Source organism: Oncorhynchus nerka, linkage group LG18 (genome assembly GCF_034236695.1).
Source record: "Oncorhynchus nerka isolate Pitt River linkage group LG18, Oner_Uvic_2.0, whole genome shotgun sequence".
Taxonomy (NCBI): Eukaryota; Metazoa; Chordata; class Actinopteri; order Salmoniformes; family Salmonidae; genus Oncorhynchus; species Oncorhynchus nerka.
In genome coordinates this window covers 278,662-293,661 of record NC_088413.1, presented here as the reverse complement: position 1 = coordinate 293,661, position 15,000 = coordinate 278,662, and the positions used below count along the sequence as shown (strand labels likewise).

Here is a 15,000-nt window from a genome sequence, read left to right as displayed (position 1 = left end):
AGAGTGGACGACCTGGTGAATTATCTGAGTCTCTGAACACCTGTGGACGACCTGGTGAATTATCTGAGTCTCTGAACACCTGTGGACGACCTGGTGAATTATCTGAGTCTCTGAACACCTGTGGACGACCTGATGAATTATCTGAGTCTCTGAACACCTGTGGACGACCTGTGAATTATCTGAGTCTCTGAACACCTGTGACGACCTGGTGAATTATCTGAGTCTCTGAACACCTGTGGACGACCTGGTGAATTATCTGAGTCTCTGAACACCTGTGGACGACCTGATGAATTATCTGAGTCTCTGAACACCTGTGGACGACCTGCTGAATTATCTGAGTCTCTGAACACCTGTGACCTGATGAATTATCTGAGTCTCTGAACACCTGTGGACGACCTGCTGAATTATCTGAGTCTCTGAACACCTGTCATTATCTGATTAATTATCTGAGTCTCTGAACACCTGTGGAACACCTGTGGACCTGGTGAATTATCTGACCTGATGAATCTATCTGAGTCTCTGAACACCTGTGGACGACCTGGTGAATTATCTGAGTCTCTGAACACCTGTGGACGACCTGATGAATTATCTGAGTCTCTGAACACCTGTGGACGACCTGCTGAATTATCTGAGTCTCTGAACACCTGTGGACGACCTGCTGAATTATCTGAGTCTCTGAACACCTGTGGACGACCTGATTAATTATCTGAGTCTCTGAACACCTGTGTGTCAACAGAAGACAAACGGCCACAAACATGTCACTCAACAAAATAATGTTGCATTTGTGAAATTATTTTGATAGCATAAACGCATCCACACCTAACGAATTAAGTTTTGAATATAAAAGCTCAAAAGCTCCAATGCGAAGTTGCACCTCTATTTGGCTAGTGTTGGATCCTGTATTTTATCCTGTATTACGCAACCCTAACACTAGTTAAAAAGGGAGTTATGTTTCTAGAAACGTAGAGTAATATAGAATAGATATATATACTATATATATAGTATTTTGGTGGTTTTGGCATCAGCCTCTTCAGTTCAATATTTTTTATGTTTTATATATATATATTTTTTTAACCTTTATTTAACAAGGCAAGTCAGTTAAGAACTAATTCTTATTTTCAATGACGGCCTAGGAACAGTGGGTTAACTGCCTGTTCAGGGGCAGAACAACAGATTTGTACCTTGTCAGCTTGGGGATTTGAACTTGCAACCTTTCAGTTACTAGTCCAACACTCTAACCACTAGGCTATCCTGCCGCCCTACACTCTAACCAGGCTAGGCTAACCACCTACCTCCTCTACACTCTAACCACTAGGCTACCCTGCCACCTCTACACTCTAACCACTAGGCTACCCTACCTCCTCTACACTCTAACCACTAGGCTACCCTGCCGCCTCTACACTCTAACCACTACACTACACTCTAACCACTAGGCTACCCTGCCGCCTCTACACTCTAACCACTAGGTTACCTGCCTCCTCTACACTCTAACCACTAGGCTACCCTGCCTCCTCTACACTCTAACCACTAGGCTACCCTGCCGCCTCTACACTCTAACCACTAGGCTACCCTGCCGCCACCCTCTACACTCTAACCACTAGGCTACCCTACCTCCTAACCACTAGGCACTCTAACCACTAGGCTACCCTGCCGCCTCTACACTCTAACCACTAGGCTACCCTGCCGCCTACACTCTAACCACTAGGCTACCTAACCATCTCCTCTACACTCTAACCACTAGGCTACCCTGCCTCCTCTACACTCTAACCACTAGGCTACCCTGCCGCCTCTACACTCTAACCACTAGGCTACCCTGCCGCCTCTACACTCTAACCACTAGGCTACCCTGCCGCCTCTACACTCTAACCACTAGGCTACCCTGCCTCCTCTACACTCTAACCACTAGGCTACCCTGCCGCCTCTACACTCTAACCACTAGGCTACCCTGCCGCCTCTACACTCTAACCACTAGGCTACCCTGCCTCCTCTACACTCTAACCACTAGGCTACCCTGCCTCCTCTACACTCTAACCACTAGGCTACCCTGCCGCCTCTACACTCTAACCACTAGGCTACCCTGCCTACACTCTAACCACTAGGCTACCTGCCTCACTCTAACCACTAGGCTACCCTGCCACCTCTACACTCTAACCACTAGGCTACCCTGCCACCTCTACACTCTAACCACTAGGCTCTACCTGCCTCCTCTACACTCTAACCACTAGGCTACCTGCCGCCTCTACACTCTAACCACTAGGCTACCCTGCCGCCTCTACACTCTAACCACTAGGCTACCCTACCGCCTCTACACTCTAACCACTAGGCTACCTACCTCCTCTACACTCTAACCACTAGGCTACCCTGCCGCCCCAACTGTAACTAGTTAGCAGCTAGTCTCTGGGCGTACACATCCAAGGCTGACAAAGTCCTCCTGTCTTGTATTATGGAACAATAAAACTAAACTAAAACAAACAGTGTCCTAAGATAACTGCATATACCGGCAACATTATTTAATAAGTGGTTGGGCGTTATGTATTTCAAAACGTTTGTTTCCTTTAATGTAGCTGTAAGCTAAGCGTTGATAGCAACTGGTTCACGCAGTACTTAACAGTTAGTAAAAGGCTATAGTTGGCTAGCAAGATGGCAAACTTATTTTGTACCTATACATTCATAAAAGTAATTTGCTTTTGTAAGTTGGCTGATACAATTGAATTGAAACCAGAAGTCATGACTGCGGATAATTTGAAGTGAAGTTTTTTTTTTTGTCGGGAGTTTTACATGACATTTACAGGGAAGAGGCTGACTTGTCGGGTCCTCCATATTACGTCACACACCGAAATTTTCTTTTCCGGCATGACTTCGGTTCTCTGATCCGTTTTATGTAAAAACTCGAAAATATATAGGTGCAACTTCTGTTGGTGCCGTCTAACCTGGACCCAGATCTGTTGGTGGTGGACCCAGATCTGTTGGTGCCGTCTAGCCTGGACCCAGATCTGTTGGTGCCGTCTAACCTGGACCCAGATCTGTTGGTGCCGTCTAGCCTGGACCCAGATCTGTTGGTGCCGTCTAACCTGGACCCAGATCTGTTGGTGCCGTCTAGCCTGGACCCAGATCTGTTGGTGCCGTCTAGCCTGAACCCAGATCTGTTGGTGCCGTCTAGCCAAATAGAGATGCAACTTCGCATTGGAGCTTTTGATGCATATTATATTCCAAAACTTAATTCGTTACGTGTGGATGCGTTTATGCTACCTACCCTGTAAGATTCAGTACTTTTACCCAGCGCTGCCAGTGCATTTGCGTTTTGCCGTGTTATTGAAGGGACAGAGAGACGACACTTTACCTGAACACACTGATCCAGACGCAGCTTTTAGAGTCCAGTGAATGTATGTTTCTTGTTGTTATCGTTCCCGACTGTAGACACGTTATCAGAAAGCCACAGCTGGCCAAACTGTTTTCATCTGTACAGTAGAAGATTTCCAGGGGCTCATTCATTATGCCAATTCTGTTGCAACACGTTCCATAAACGGAGGCCAACGAAACGGGAGGGGACCTACCCGATTTACTGTCCAATAGAAACGGTGGTTTTAGTTGCAAAACGGGGAACTAATGATAACACCCAAGCTCTGCCTGTCTGTGTTTCGATACAGTACGCGACAGCCACGTCACGGACATCACGCGAGATCTCCGAGTAGACAGGGTACTCGTGTTTTGCTCGTCACTAGTTACCACAGCCATAAAGTCATAAATAGCGCCTATTTCTACAATTTCTCTTTTTCAATTGTATTTTAAATCTTAACCACACTGGCTATATTGTAAAGATGTATGAAAATAAATTATACCAAAATGCTATTTAAGGTTATGCATTAAAGGTTAGCAATTTTTGACTTTGTGACTGTGGTAACGTGGAAACTTTCGTTTTTTTTTCTTCAACCTCAGCGTTTCAACTGTCTCAGACATCCGATTGGTTTACTTTGATTGATTTCAGCCAATCCAAGTCAAGAGCGAGTTAAGACGCGATGACGTGCGGAAAGTAAACAAACCATACATGGTCAATCACCCAGTGACAGATGGGAGTATATTATGAAGAATAAACAGTACATGTCAGGTGTACAACTAAATCAATATCTGCTGATTAACTCACCTTCATGTTCAAGTGAATGAGAAAACAAAACCTCTGTATTTTCTCTGAATATAGAGTCCATCCGTGTTGACGGAAAAGGACAGAGATGTCTGGAGAAAAAAAAATATGTCACACAGGCCTGTCCCTGTTCAGCAGATCATAACAACAGAGAAGATGCTGGAGATGTCAACTCCACTCTGTGATTTTACCCTCGACCAATAGGCAATCTATTATACCGGACACTGGTAGCCAAGACACACAGACACACAGTGAGAATTAGTGACAATGTACTGTGTTTGTGTGTCAGAGAGAGAATTTCCTAAACTGTGTGCAGCTACAATGTAGCACTTGTGGTTTGACACAGGCCCCGATATAACCTTCTTAGTCATGTTAAAGTTACATATGAATAGTGGTATTAGTGTTATTTACAGTTACATATGAATAGTGGTATTAGTGGTGTTCATATTTCCATTTACAAGCACTGTGTTACATATGACCAGTGGTATTAGTGTTATTTACAGTTACATATGAATAGTGGTATTAGTGTTATTTACAGTTACATATGAATAGTGGTATTAGTGTTATTTACAGTTACATATGAATAGTGGTATTAGTGGTATTTACAGTTACATATGAATAGTGGTATTAGTGGTGATGTATTCACACCATCCCATCATATCACATGACTTCAACAGAGGAATACAGCAGTTACTGACAACAACAACAACGTTGTCTTTCTAGGTATTTCCACAAACCAACCTTTCACATAAACATGTTCTAGTAACGTTAGTTCCAGGCAACAAAAACAAACTGTGTTCATATTTCCAGACTCAGTTACTGACAAGACTGTGTTCATATTTCCAGGCTCAGTTACTGACAAGACTGTGTTCATATTTCCAGGCTCAGTTACTGACAAGACTGTGTTCATATTTCCAGGCTCAGTTACTGACAAGACTGTGTTCATATTTCCAGACTCAGTTACTGACAAGACTGTGTTCATATTTCCAGACTCAGTTACTGACAAGACTGTGTTCATATTTCCAGGCTCAGTTACTGACAAGACTGTGTTCATATTTCCAGGCTCAGTTACTGACAAGACTGTGTTCATATTTCCAGGCTCAGTTACTGACAAGACTGTGTTCATATTTCCAGACTCAGTTACTGACAAGACTGTGTTCATATTTCCAGACTCAGTTACTGACAAGACTGTGTTCATATTTCCAGGCTCAGTTACTGACAAGACTGTGTTCATATTTCCAGGCTCAGTTACTGACAAGACTGTGCTCATATTTCCAGGCTCAGTTACTGACAAGACTGTGCTGCACGCATTTTCAAGAAAGGAGTGCTGTGTTTTTGAAGAGGGGAAAGAAAGGAGAGTGAACGAAACAGAGGAGAGAGAGCCACGAGAAAAGGGCAACCAGTGAAGAACAAACACCATTGTAAATACAACCCATATTTATGCTTATTTATTTTATCTTGTGTCCTTTACCATTTGTACATTGTTAAAACACTGTATATATATATCATATGACATTTGTAATGTCTTTACTGTTTTGAAACTTCTGTATGTGTGATGTCTTACTGTTAATTTTTATTGTTTATTTCACTTTATATATTATCTACCTCACTTGCTTTGGCAATGTTAACAAATGTTTCCCATGCCAATAAAGCCCTTGCATTGAATTGAATTGAATTGAGAGAGAGGTAGAGAGAAAGATAGAGAGATAGACTGATAGAGAGAGGTAGAGAGAAAGATAGAGAGGTAGAAATATAGAGGTAGAGAGATAGAGAGAGAGAGGTAGATAGAGAGAGAGGGGTAGATAGAGAGAGAGGGAGAGAGAGGTAGAGAAAGAGAGAGGTAGAAATATAGAGGTAGAAATATAGAGGTAGAGAGATAGAGAGAGAGGAGGGCTGGAGAGTGTAACAGAAGATATCCACACAGCAACGGGAGTGGACCGAGGCTCGACCAGGTGTAACATCCCGCTACTGGACGGAGGGCGACGGCAGAGCCATGACGAATATAGCGGTCCAGAGGATCAAACGGGAATTCAAAGAAGTTCTGAAAAGCGAAGAGGTTTGATAAAAAAAAAAATATCCTTATGACTATTTACGGTTACTTATGGCAAATCGTTTTTTTTAAACCAGTTTAAATTAAAACTGTAGTTGTTTATGTTTTGCAAGTTGTCATGCAAAGGAACATGTTTAGCTTGCGAGTTATCCAATCTGCGTTTCTGATGCAGCGGAAAACAAGCGAGGCCCTATCGAGGGGAACTTTATCGGTGATTGAGCGACAACATGCCCGGTGCGAAGTGAAAGGGTGTCGGCGACACAGATCAGGAAATATCGCGGATGTTAGCCCAAAGGGGACAGGCCTGCGACAGATAACAAGACAAAACCCCATACAAACCAAAAACAAAAGCCCCTAACGCCAAAATGTCGAGTGTCAGCCCAAATAGTTGTCAAGATGCTAAAAAATAGTTTGTTTTTATCCTCCCTGTGTTGACGTTTTTGTAGCTGACATAAGCTAACTAGCTGAAGGGAGAAACTTGTGTTGCTAGGTAGCTAATACAGGGTAGCTAGCTTGTTAGCTAGCATGCTAGTTTGACAGCTGCCTCGGTGCACCCCTCTCACTACGTAATAAGCTCGTGTCTTTGCTATGAAGACATTATTTATTTAGGAAGTTTTGGACCCTGTAGCTAGATAGCTAGACTGTTGTCAGTTCTTTAATATAGCACATCATGAGAGACTGTTTAGTTGTTTAGCTTGCTAAATGAAAATGTGGATCTCCCATGTCCTGTTTCAATAAGAACAAGGGAAGTATTGGGGCAGACAGTGGCTACTGCTATAACTGTGTTGATGGGGTCTGATGGACGGACTTGTCAATGGAGAAGGGTCCTACGGAACCACAATCTCTCTTCATCCCTCTTCCCCTCTTCATCCCTCTCCCTCTCTCTTCCCCTCTTCATTTCCCTTCATCCCTCTCTCTTCTCCCTCTTCATCCCTCTCCCTCTCTCTTCCCCTCTCCCTTTCTCTTCATCCCTCCTCCTCCTCCCTCATCCCTCATCCCCTCCTCCTCTCTCCTCATCCCTCTCCCTCCCTCTCTCCATCCCTCTCTCCTCATCCCTCTCCCTCCTCTCTCCTCATCTCTCTCCTCATCCCCTCCCTCCCTCTCTCCTCATCTCTCTCCTCATCCCTCTCCTTCCCTCTCTCCTCATCCCTCTCCCTCCCTCCTCTCTCCTCATCCCTCTCCCTTCATCCCTCTCCCTCCCTCTCTCCTCATCCCTCTCCCTCCATCCCTCTCTTTCTCTGACAGACGAGTAAAAACCAGATCAAGGTGGATCTGGTAGATGAAAACTTCACAGAGCTGCGAGGAGAGATCGCAGGACCACCAGACACGCCGTACGAAGGTGACACACACACACACCTGGTCTCACACACACCTGCTCACTCACACACACACACCTGCTCACTCACACACACACACACACATCAATACAGATCATATATGCACTGTTTTTTCTCCTTTCTAAGGTGGCAGATTTCAACTGGAAATCAAAATCCCAGAAACGTATCCCTTTAACCCTCCCAAGGTAAGAAACACATCCCTTTAACCCTCCCAAGGTAAGAAACACATCCCTTTAATCCTCCTCCCAAGGTAAGAAACACATCCCTTTAACCCTCCCAAGGTAAGAAACACATCCCTTTAATCCTCTCAAGGTAAGAAACACATCCCTTTAATCCTCCCAAGGTAAGAAACACATCCCTTTAACCCTCCCAAGGTAAGAAACACATCCCTTTAATCCTCCCAAGGTAAGAAACACATCCCTTTAACCCTCCCAAGGTAAGAAACACATCCCTTTAAGAGTCACTATGATGGTACACTACTATCTTGTGTTTAACACCCTCTCTCTCCCCAGGTGAGGTTCATCACTAAGATCTGGCACCCCAACATCAGCTCAGTAACAGGAGCCATCTGTCTGGACATCCTCAAAGACCAGTGGTGAGTCACACATAGTTACGCCCCTCCCCTCTCCCTATAACTCCTCCTCTCTCCCTATAACTCCTCCTCTCTCTCCCCTATAACTCCTCCTCTCTCCCTACAATAACCTCCTCTCTCCCTACAACTCCTCCTCTCCTACAACCCCTCCTCTCTCCCTACAACTCCTCCTCTCTCCCTACAACTCCTCCTCTCTCCCTACAACTCCTACAACTCCCCCTACAACTCCTCCCTCTCCCTACAACTCCTCCTCTCTCCCTACAACTCCTCCTCTCTCCCTCCTCTCTCCCTACAACTCCTCCTCTCTCCCTACAACTCCTCTCCCCTACAACTCCTCCTCTCTCCCTACAACCCTCCTCCTCCTCCTCTCCCTACAACTCCACAACTCCTCTCTCCCTACAACCTCCTCTCTCCCTACAACTCCTCCTCTCTCCCTACAACTCCTCCTCCTCTCCCTATAACAACCCCTCCCTCTCCCTACAACCCCCTCTCTCTCCCTACAACCCCTCCTCTCTCCCTACAACCCCTCCTCTCTCCCTACAACTCCTCCTCTCTCCCTACAACCCCTCCTCTCTCCCTACAACCCCTCCTCTCCCTACAACTCCTCCTCTCTCCCTACAACTCCTCCTCTCTCCCTACAACTCCTCCTCTCTCCCTACAACTCCTCCTCTCTCTCCCTACAACTCCTCCTCTCTCCCTACAACTCCTCCTCCCTCTCCCTACAACTCCTCCTCTCTCCCTCACCTACAACTCCTCCTCTCTCCCTACAACCCTCCTCCTCTCTCCTCTCTCCCTACAACCCCTCCTCTCTCCCTACAACCCCTCCCTAAGAAACACTCCCCTCCTCCTCTCTCCCTACAACTCCTCCTCCTCTCTCCCTTGCTCTCTCCCTACAACTCCTCCCTCTCCCTACAACCCTCCCCTCTCCCTACCTCCTCCCCTCCTCCCCAACTCCTCCTCTCTCCCTACAACCTCCTCCCTCTCCCTACAACCCCTCCTCTCTCCCTACAACCTCCTCCCTTTAACTCCTCCTCCTCCCTACCTCCTCCTCTCCTACAACCCCTCTCCTCCCTACAACTCCTCCCTCTCTCCCTATAACCCCTCCTCTCTCCCTACAACTCCTCTCTCTCTCCCTATAACTCCCTCCTCTCCCTACAACTCCTCCTCTCCCTACAACTCCTCCTCTCCCCTACAACTCCTCCCTCTCCCTACAACCCTCCTCTCTCCCTACAACTCCTCCTCTCTCCCCTACAACTCCTCCCTCTCCCTATAACTCCCTACAACTCCTCCTCCCTACCCTCTCCCTACAACTCCTCCCTCTCCCTCCCTATAACTCCTCCTCCCTATAACCCCTCCTCTCTCCCTACAACTCCTCCTCTCCCTACAACTCCTCCTCTCTCCCTACAACTCCTCCTCTCCCTATAACCCTCCTCTCTCCCCTACAACCCTCCTCTCTCCCTACAACTCCTCCTCTCCCTCCCCCTCCTCTCCCTACAACTCCTCCTCTCTCTCCCTACAACTCCTCCTCCCTCTCCCTACAACTCCTCCTCTCTCCCTACAACTCCTCCTCTCTCCCTAACAACTCCTCCTCTCTCCCTACAACCCCTCCTCTCCCTACAACTCCTCTCCCTACAACTCCCTCCTCTCTCCCTACAACTCCTCCTCTCTCCTCCTCTCTCCCCTATAACCTCCTCCTCTCTCCCTACAACTCCTCCTCTCCCTACAACTCCCTCCTCTCTCCCTACAACCCCTCCTCTCTCCCTACCCTCCTCCTCTCTCCCTATAACCCCTCCTCTCTCCCTATAACCCCTCCCTCTCCCTATAACCCCTCCCTCCTCCCTATAACCCCTCCTCTCCCTACAACCCTCTCTCCTCCTCCTCTCCCTACTCCTCATCTAACCTCCTGGCTCCCTCAACTCCCTCTCTCCCCTACAACTCCTCCTCTCTCCCTACAACCCTCTCCCTCCTCCTCTCTCCCTACAACCTCTCCCTACAACCCCTCTCTCCCTACAACTCCTCCTCTCTCCCTACAACTACAACCCCCTCCCTCTCCCTACAACTCCTCCCTCCCTACAACCCCTCCTCTCTCCCTACAACTCCTCCTCTCTCCCCTATAACTCCTCCCTCTCCTCCCTACAACCCCTCCTCTCTCCCTACAACTCCTCCTCTCTCCCTACAACTCCTCCTCTCTCCCTACAACTCCTCCTCTCTCCTATAACCCTCCTCTCTCCCTACAACCTCTCTCCCTAACCTCCTCTCTCCCCTCCTCTCCCTATAACCCCTCCTCTCTCCCTACAACCCCTCCTCTCTCCCTACAACTCCTCCTCTCTCCCTACAACTCCTCCTCTCTCCCTACAACTCCTCCTCTCTCCCTATAACCCCTCCTCTCTCCCTATAACTCCTCCCTCTCTCCCTACAACTCCTCCTCTCTCCCTACAACTCCTCCTCTCTCCCTACAACTCCTCCTCTCTCCCCTCCTCTCTCCCTACAACTCCTCTCTCTCCCCTCCCAACTCCTCTCTCCCTACAACTCCTCCTCTCTCCCTATAACTCCTCCTCTCTCCCTACAACTCCTCCCTCTCCCTATAACCCTCCTCTCTCCCTATAACCCCTCCTCTCTCCCTATAACCCTCCTCTCTCCCTAACCCCTCCTCTCTCCCTATAACCCTCCTCTCTCCCTACAACTCCTCCTCTCTCCCTACAACCCCTCCTCTCTCCCTACAACTCCTCTCTCCCTACAACTCCTCCTCCTCCCTACTCCCCTCCTCCTCCCTATAACTCCTCCTCTCTCCCTATAACCCCTCCTCTCTCCCTACAACTCCTCCTCTCCCTACAACTCCTCCTCTCTCCCTACAACTCCTCCTCTCTATAACCCCTCCTCTCTCCCTATAACCCCTCCTCTCTCCCTATAACCCCCTAACTCCTCTCCCTACAACTCCTCCTCTCCTCTCTCCCTATAACCCCTCCTCTCCCTATAACCCCTCCTCTCTCCCTACAACTCTCTCCCTACAACTCCTCCTCTCTCCCTACAACCCCTCCTCTCTCCCTACAACTCCTCCTCTCTCCCTACAACTCCTCTCTCCCTACAACTCCTCCTCTCTCCCTACAACTCCTCCTCTCTCCCTACAACTCCTCCTCTCTATAACCCCTCCTCTCTCCCTATAACCCCTCCTCTCTCCCTCAACTCCTCCTCTCTCCCTACAACTCCTCCTCTCTCCCTATAACCCCTCCTCTCTCTCCCTACAACCCCTCCTCTCTCCCTATAACTCCTCCTCTCTCCCTATAACCCCTCCTCTCTCCCTATAACCCCTCCTCTCTCCCTATAACCCCTCCTCTCTCCCTACAATAACCCCTCCTCTCTCCCTACAACTCCTCCTCTCTCCCTACAACTCCTCCCTCTCCCTACAACTCCTCCTCCTCCCTACAACTCCTCCTCTCTCCCTACAACTCCTCCTCTCTCCCTACAACTCCTCCTCTCCTCCTCTCTCCCCTATAACCCCTCCTCCCCTCCCTCCTCTCTCCCTACAACTCCTCCTCTCCCTACAACCCCTCCTCTCTCCCTATAACCCTCCTCTCTCCCTACAACCCTCCTCCCTATAACCCCTCCTCTCTCCCTACAACCCCTCCTCTCTCCCTACAACTCCTCCCCTCCCTATAACCCCTCCTCTCTCCCTACAACCCTCCTCTCTCCCTAACCCTCCTCTCTCCCTACAACAACTCCTCCTCTCTCCCTACAACTCCTCTCTCTCCCTCAACTCCTCCTCCTCCCTACAACTCCTCCTCTCTCCCTACAACTCCTCCTCCTCCTCCTCTCTAACTCCTCCTCCCTAACCCCTCTCTCCCTAATCCGTCCCCAGGGCAGCACCTCCTCTCTCCCTACAACTCCTCCTCTCTCCCTACAACTCCTCTCTCCCTATAACCTCTCTCTCCCTACAACTCCTCCTCCCTATAACCCCTCTCTCCCTACAACTCCTCCTCCCTATAACCCCTCTCTCCCTACAACTCCTCCTCTCTCCCTACAACTCCTCCTCTCTCCCTATAACTCCTCCTCTCTCCGTCTCCCAGGGCAGAACCTCCTCTCTCTAACCCCTCCTCTCTCTAACCCCTCCTCTTCCTGTCTCCCAGGGCAGCAGCGATGACTCTGAGGACAGTACTGTTGTCCCTCCAGGCTCTTCTGGCTGCAGCTGAACCAGACGACCCCCAGGATGCAGTAGTGGCCAACCAGGTACCGGTGTGAATCTGTCTGTCTGTGTTCCTCCTCTCCAACCAGGTACCGGTGTGAATCTGTCTGTCAGTGTTCCTCCTCTCCAACCAGGTACCGGTGTGAATCTGTCTGTGTTCCTCCTCTCCAACCAGGTACCGGTGTGAATCTGTCTGTCAGTGTTCCTCCTCTCCAACCAGGTACCGGTGTGAATCTGTCTGTCTGTGTTCCTCCTCTCCAACCAGGTACCGGTGTGAATCTGTCTGTCAGTGTTCCTCCTCTCCAACCAGGTACCGGTGTGAATCTGTCTGTCAGTGTTCCTCCTCTCCAACCAGGTACCGGTGTGAATCTGTCTGTCTGTGTTCCTCCTCTCCAACCAGGTACCGGTGTGAATCTGTCTGTGTTCCTCCTCTCCAACCAGGTACCGGTGTGAATCTGTCTGTCAGTGTTCCTCCTCTCCAACCTACCGGTGTGAATCTGTCTGTCAGTGTTCCTCCTCTCCAACCAGGTACCGGTGTGAATCTGTCTGTCAGTGTTCCTCCTCTCCAACCAGGTACCGGTGTGAATCTGTCTGTCAGTGTTCCTCCTCTCCAACCAGGTACCGGTGTGAATCTGTCTGTCAGTGTTCCTCCTCTCCAACCAGGTACCGGTGTGAATCTGTCTGTCAGTGTTCCTCCTCTCCAACCAGGTACCGGTGTGAATCTGTCTGTCAGTGTTCCTCCTCTCCAACCAGGTACCGGTGTGAATCTGTCTGTCAGTGTTCCTCCTCTCCAACCAGGTACCGGTGTGAATCTGTCTGTCAGTGTTCCTCCTCTCCAACCAGGTACCGGTGTGAATCTGTCTGTGTTCCTCCTCTCCAACCAGGTACCGGTGTGAATCTGTCTGTCTGTGTTCCTCCTCTCCAACCAGGTACCGGTGTGAATCTGTCTGTCAGTGTTCCTCCTCTCCAACCAGGTACCGGTGTGAATCTGTCTGTCAGTGTTCCTCCTCTCCAACCAGGTACCGGTGTGAATCTGTCTGTCTGTGTTCCTCCTCTCCAACCAGGTACCGGTGTGAATCTGTCTGTGTTCCTCCTCTCCAACCAGGTACCGGTGTGAATCTGTCTGTCAGTGTTCCTCCTCTCCAACCAGGTACCGGTGTGAATCTGTCTGTCAGTGTTCCTCCTCTCCAACCAGGTACCGGTGTGAATCTGTCTGTCAGTGTTCCTCCTCTCCAACCAGGTACCGGTGTGAATCTGTCTGTCAGTGTTCCTCCTCTCCAACCAGGTACCGGTGTGAATCTGTCTGTCTGTGTTCCTCCTCTCCAACCAGGTACCGGTGTGAATCTGTCAGTGTTCCTCCTCTCCAACCAGGTACCGGTGTGAATCTGTCTGTGTTCCTCCTCTCCAACCAGGTACCGGTGTGAATCTGTCTGTCAGTGTTCCTCCTCTCCAACCAGGTACCGGTGTGAATCTGTCTGTCAGTGTTCCTCCTCTCCAACCAGGTACCGGTGTGAATCTGTCTGTGTTCCTCCTCTCCAACCAGGTACCGGTGTGAATCTGTCTGTCAGTGTTCCTCCTCTCCAACCAGGTACCGGTGTGAATCTGTCTGTCAGTGTTCCTCCTCTCCAACCAGGTACCGGTGTGAATCTGTCTGTCTGTGTTCCTCCTCTCCAACCAGGTACCGGTGTGAATCTGTCTGTCTGTGTTCCTCCTCTCCAACCAGGTACCGGTGTGAATCTGTCTGTCAGTGTTCCTCCTCTCCAACCAGGTACCGGTGTGAATCTGTCTGTGTGAATCTCCAACCAGGTACCGGTGTGAATCTGTCTGTCAGTGTTCCTCCTCTCCAACCAGGTACCGGTGTGAATCTGTCTGTCTGTGTTCCTCCTCTCCAACCAGGTACCGGTGTGAATCTGTCTGTGTGTTCCTCCTCTCCAACCAGGTACCGGTGTGAATCTGTCTGTCAGTGTTCCTCCTCTCCAACCAGGTACCGGTGTGAATCTGTCTGTCAGTGTTCCTCCTCTCCAACCAGGTACCGGTGTGAATCTGTCTGTCAGTGTTCCTCCTCTCCAACCAGGTACCGGTGTGAATCTGTCTGTCAGTGTTCCTCCTCTCCAACCAGGTACCGGTGTGAATCTGTCTCTCCCAACCAGGTACCGGTGTGAATCTGTCTGTCTGTGTTCCTCCTCTCCAACCAGGTACCGGTGTGAATCTGTCTGTCAGTGTTCCTCCTCTCCAACCAGGTACCGGTGTGAATCTGTCTGTCAGTGTTCCTCCTCTCCAACCAGGTACCGGTGTGAATCTGTCTGTCAGTGTTCCTCCTCTCCAACCAGGTACCGGTGTGAATCTGTCTGTCAGTGTTCCTCCTCTCCAACCAGGTACCGGTGTGAATCTGTCTGTGTTCCTCCTCTCCAACCAGGTACCGGTGTGAATCTGTCTGTCAGTGTTCCTCCTCTCCAACCAGGTACCGGTGTGAATCTGTCTGTCAGTGTTCCTCCTCTCCAACCAGGTACCGGTGTGAATCTGTCTGTCAGTGTTCCTCCTCTCCAACCAGGTACCGGTGTGAATCTGTCTGTCAGTGTTCCTCCTCTCCAACCAGGTACCGGTGTGAATCTGTCTGTCAGTGTTCCTCCTCTCCAACCAGGTACCGGTGTGAATCTGTCTGTGTTCCTCCTCTCCAACCAGGTACCGGTGTGAATCTGTCTG

The 15,000-nt window shown here is 49.3% G+C and overlaps 2 protein-coding genes across 4 annotated transcripts in view; one reads left to right on the top strand and one right to left on the bottom strand.

Moving 5' to 3' along the window:
* Positions 1–3,580, bottom strand: part of LOC135561528 (small integral membrane protein 14-like) — a 17,508-nt gene extending 13,928 nt beyond the window's left edge. Inside the window, exon 1 of one of the 3 annotated variants that reach the window (XM_065003228.1) lies at positions 3,341–3,580. The gene's annotated coding sequence lies outside the window, so the exon portion shown is untranslated. The remainder of the gene's footprint in view (positions 1–3,340) is intronic. The other 2 variants (XM_065003229.1, XM_065003230.1) reach the window with 2 other exon arrangements.
* A 2,374-nt stretch (positions 3,581–5,954) lies between these two features.
* Positions 5,955–15,000, top strand: part of LOC135561663 (ubiquitin-conjugating enzyme E2 K-like) — a 16,085-nt gene continuing 7,039 nt past the window's right edge. The window contains exons 1-5 of the mRNA XM_065003396.1: positions 5,955–6,194; positions 7,434–7,527; positions 7,652–7,710; positions 8,038–8,120; positions 12,242–12,341. Of these exons, the coding sequence (XP_064859468.1) occupies positions 6,132–6,194; positions 7,434–7,527; positions 7,652–7,710; positions 8,038–8,120; positions 12,242–12,341 (399 nt within the window). The 5' untranslated portion in view covers positions 5,955–6,131. The remainder of the gene's footprint in view (positions 6,195–7,433; positions 7,528–7,651; positions 7,711–8,037; positions 8,121–12,241; positions 12,342–15,000) is intronic.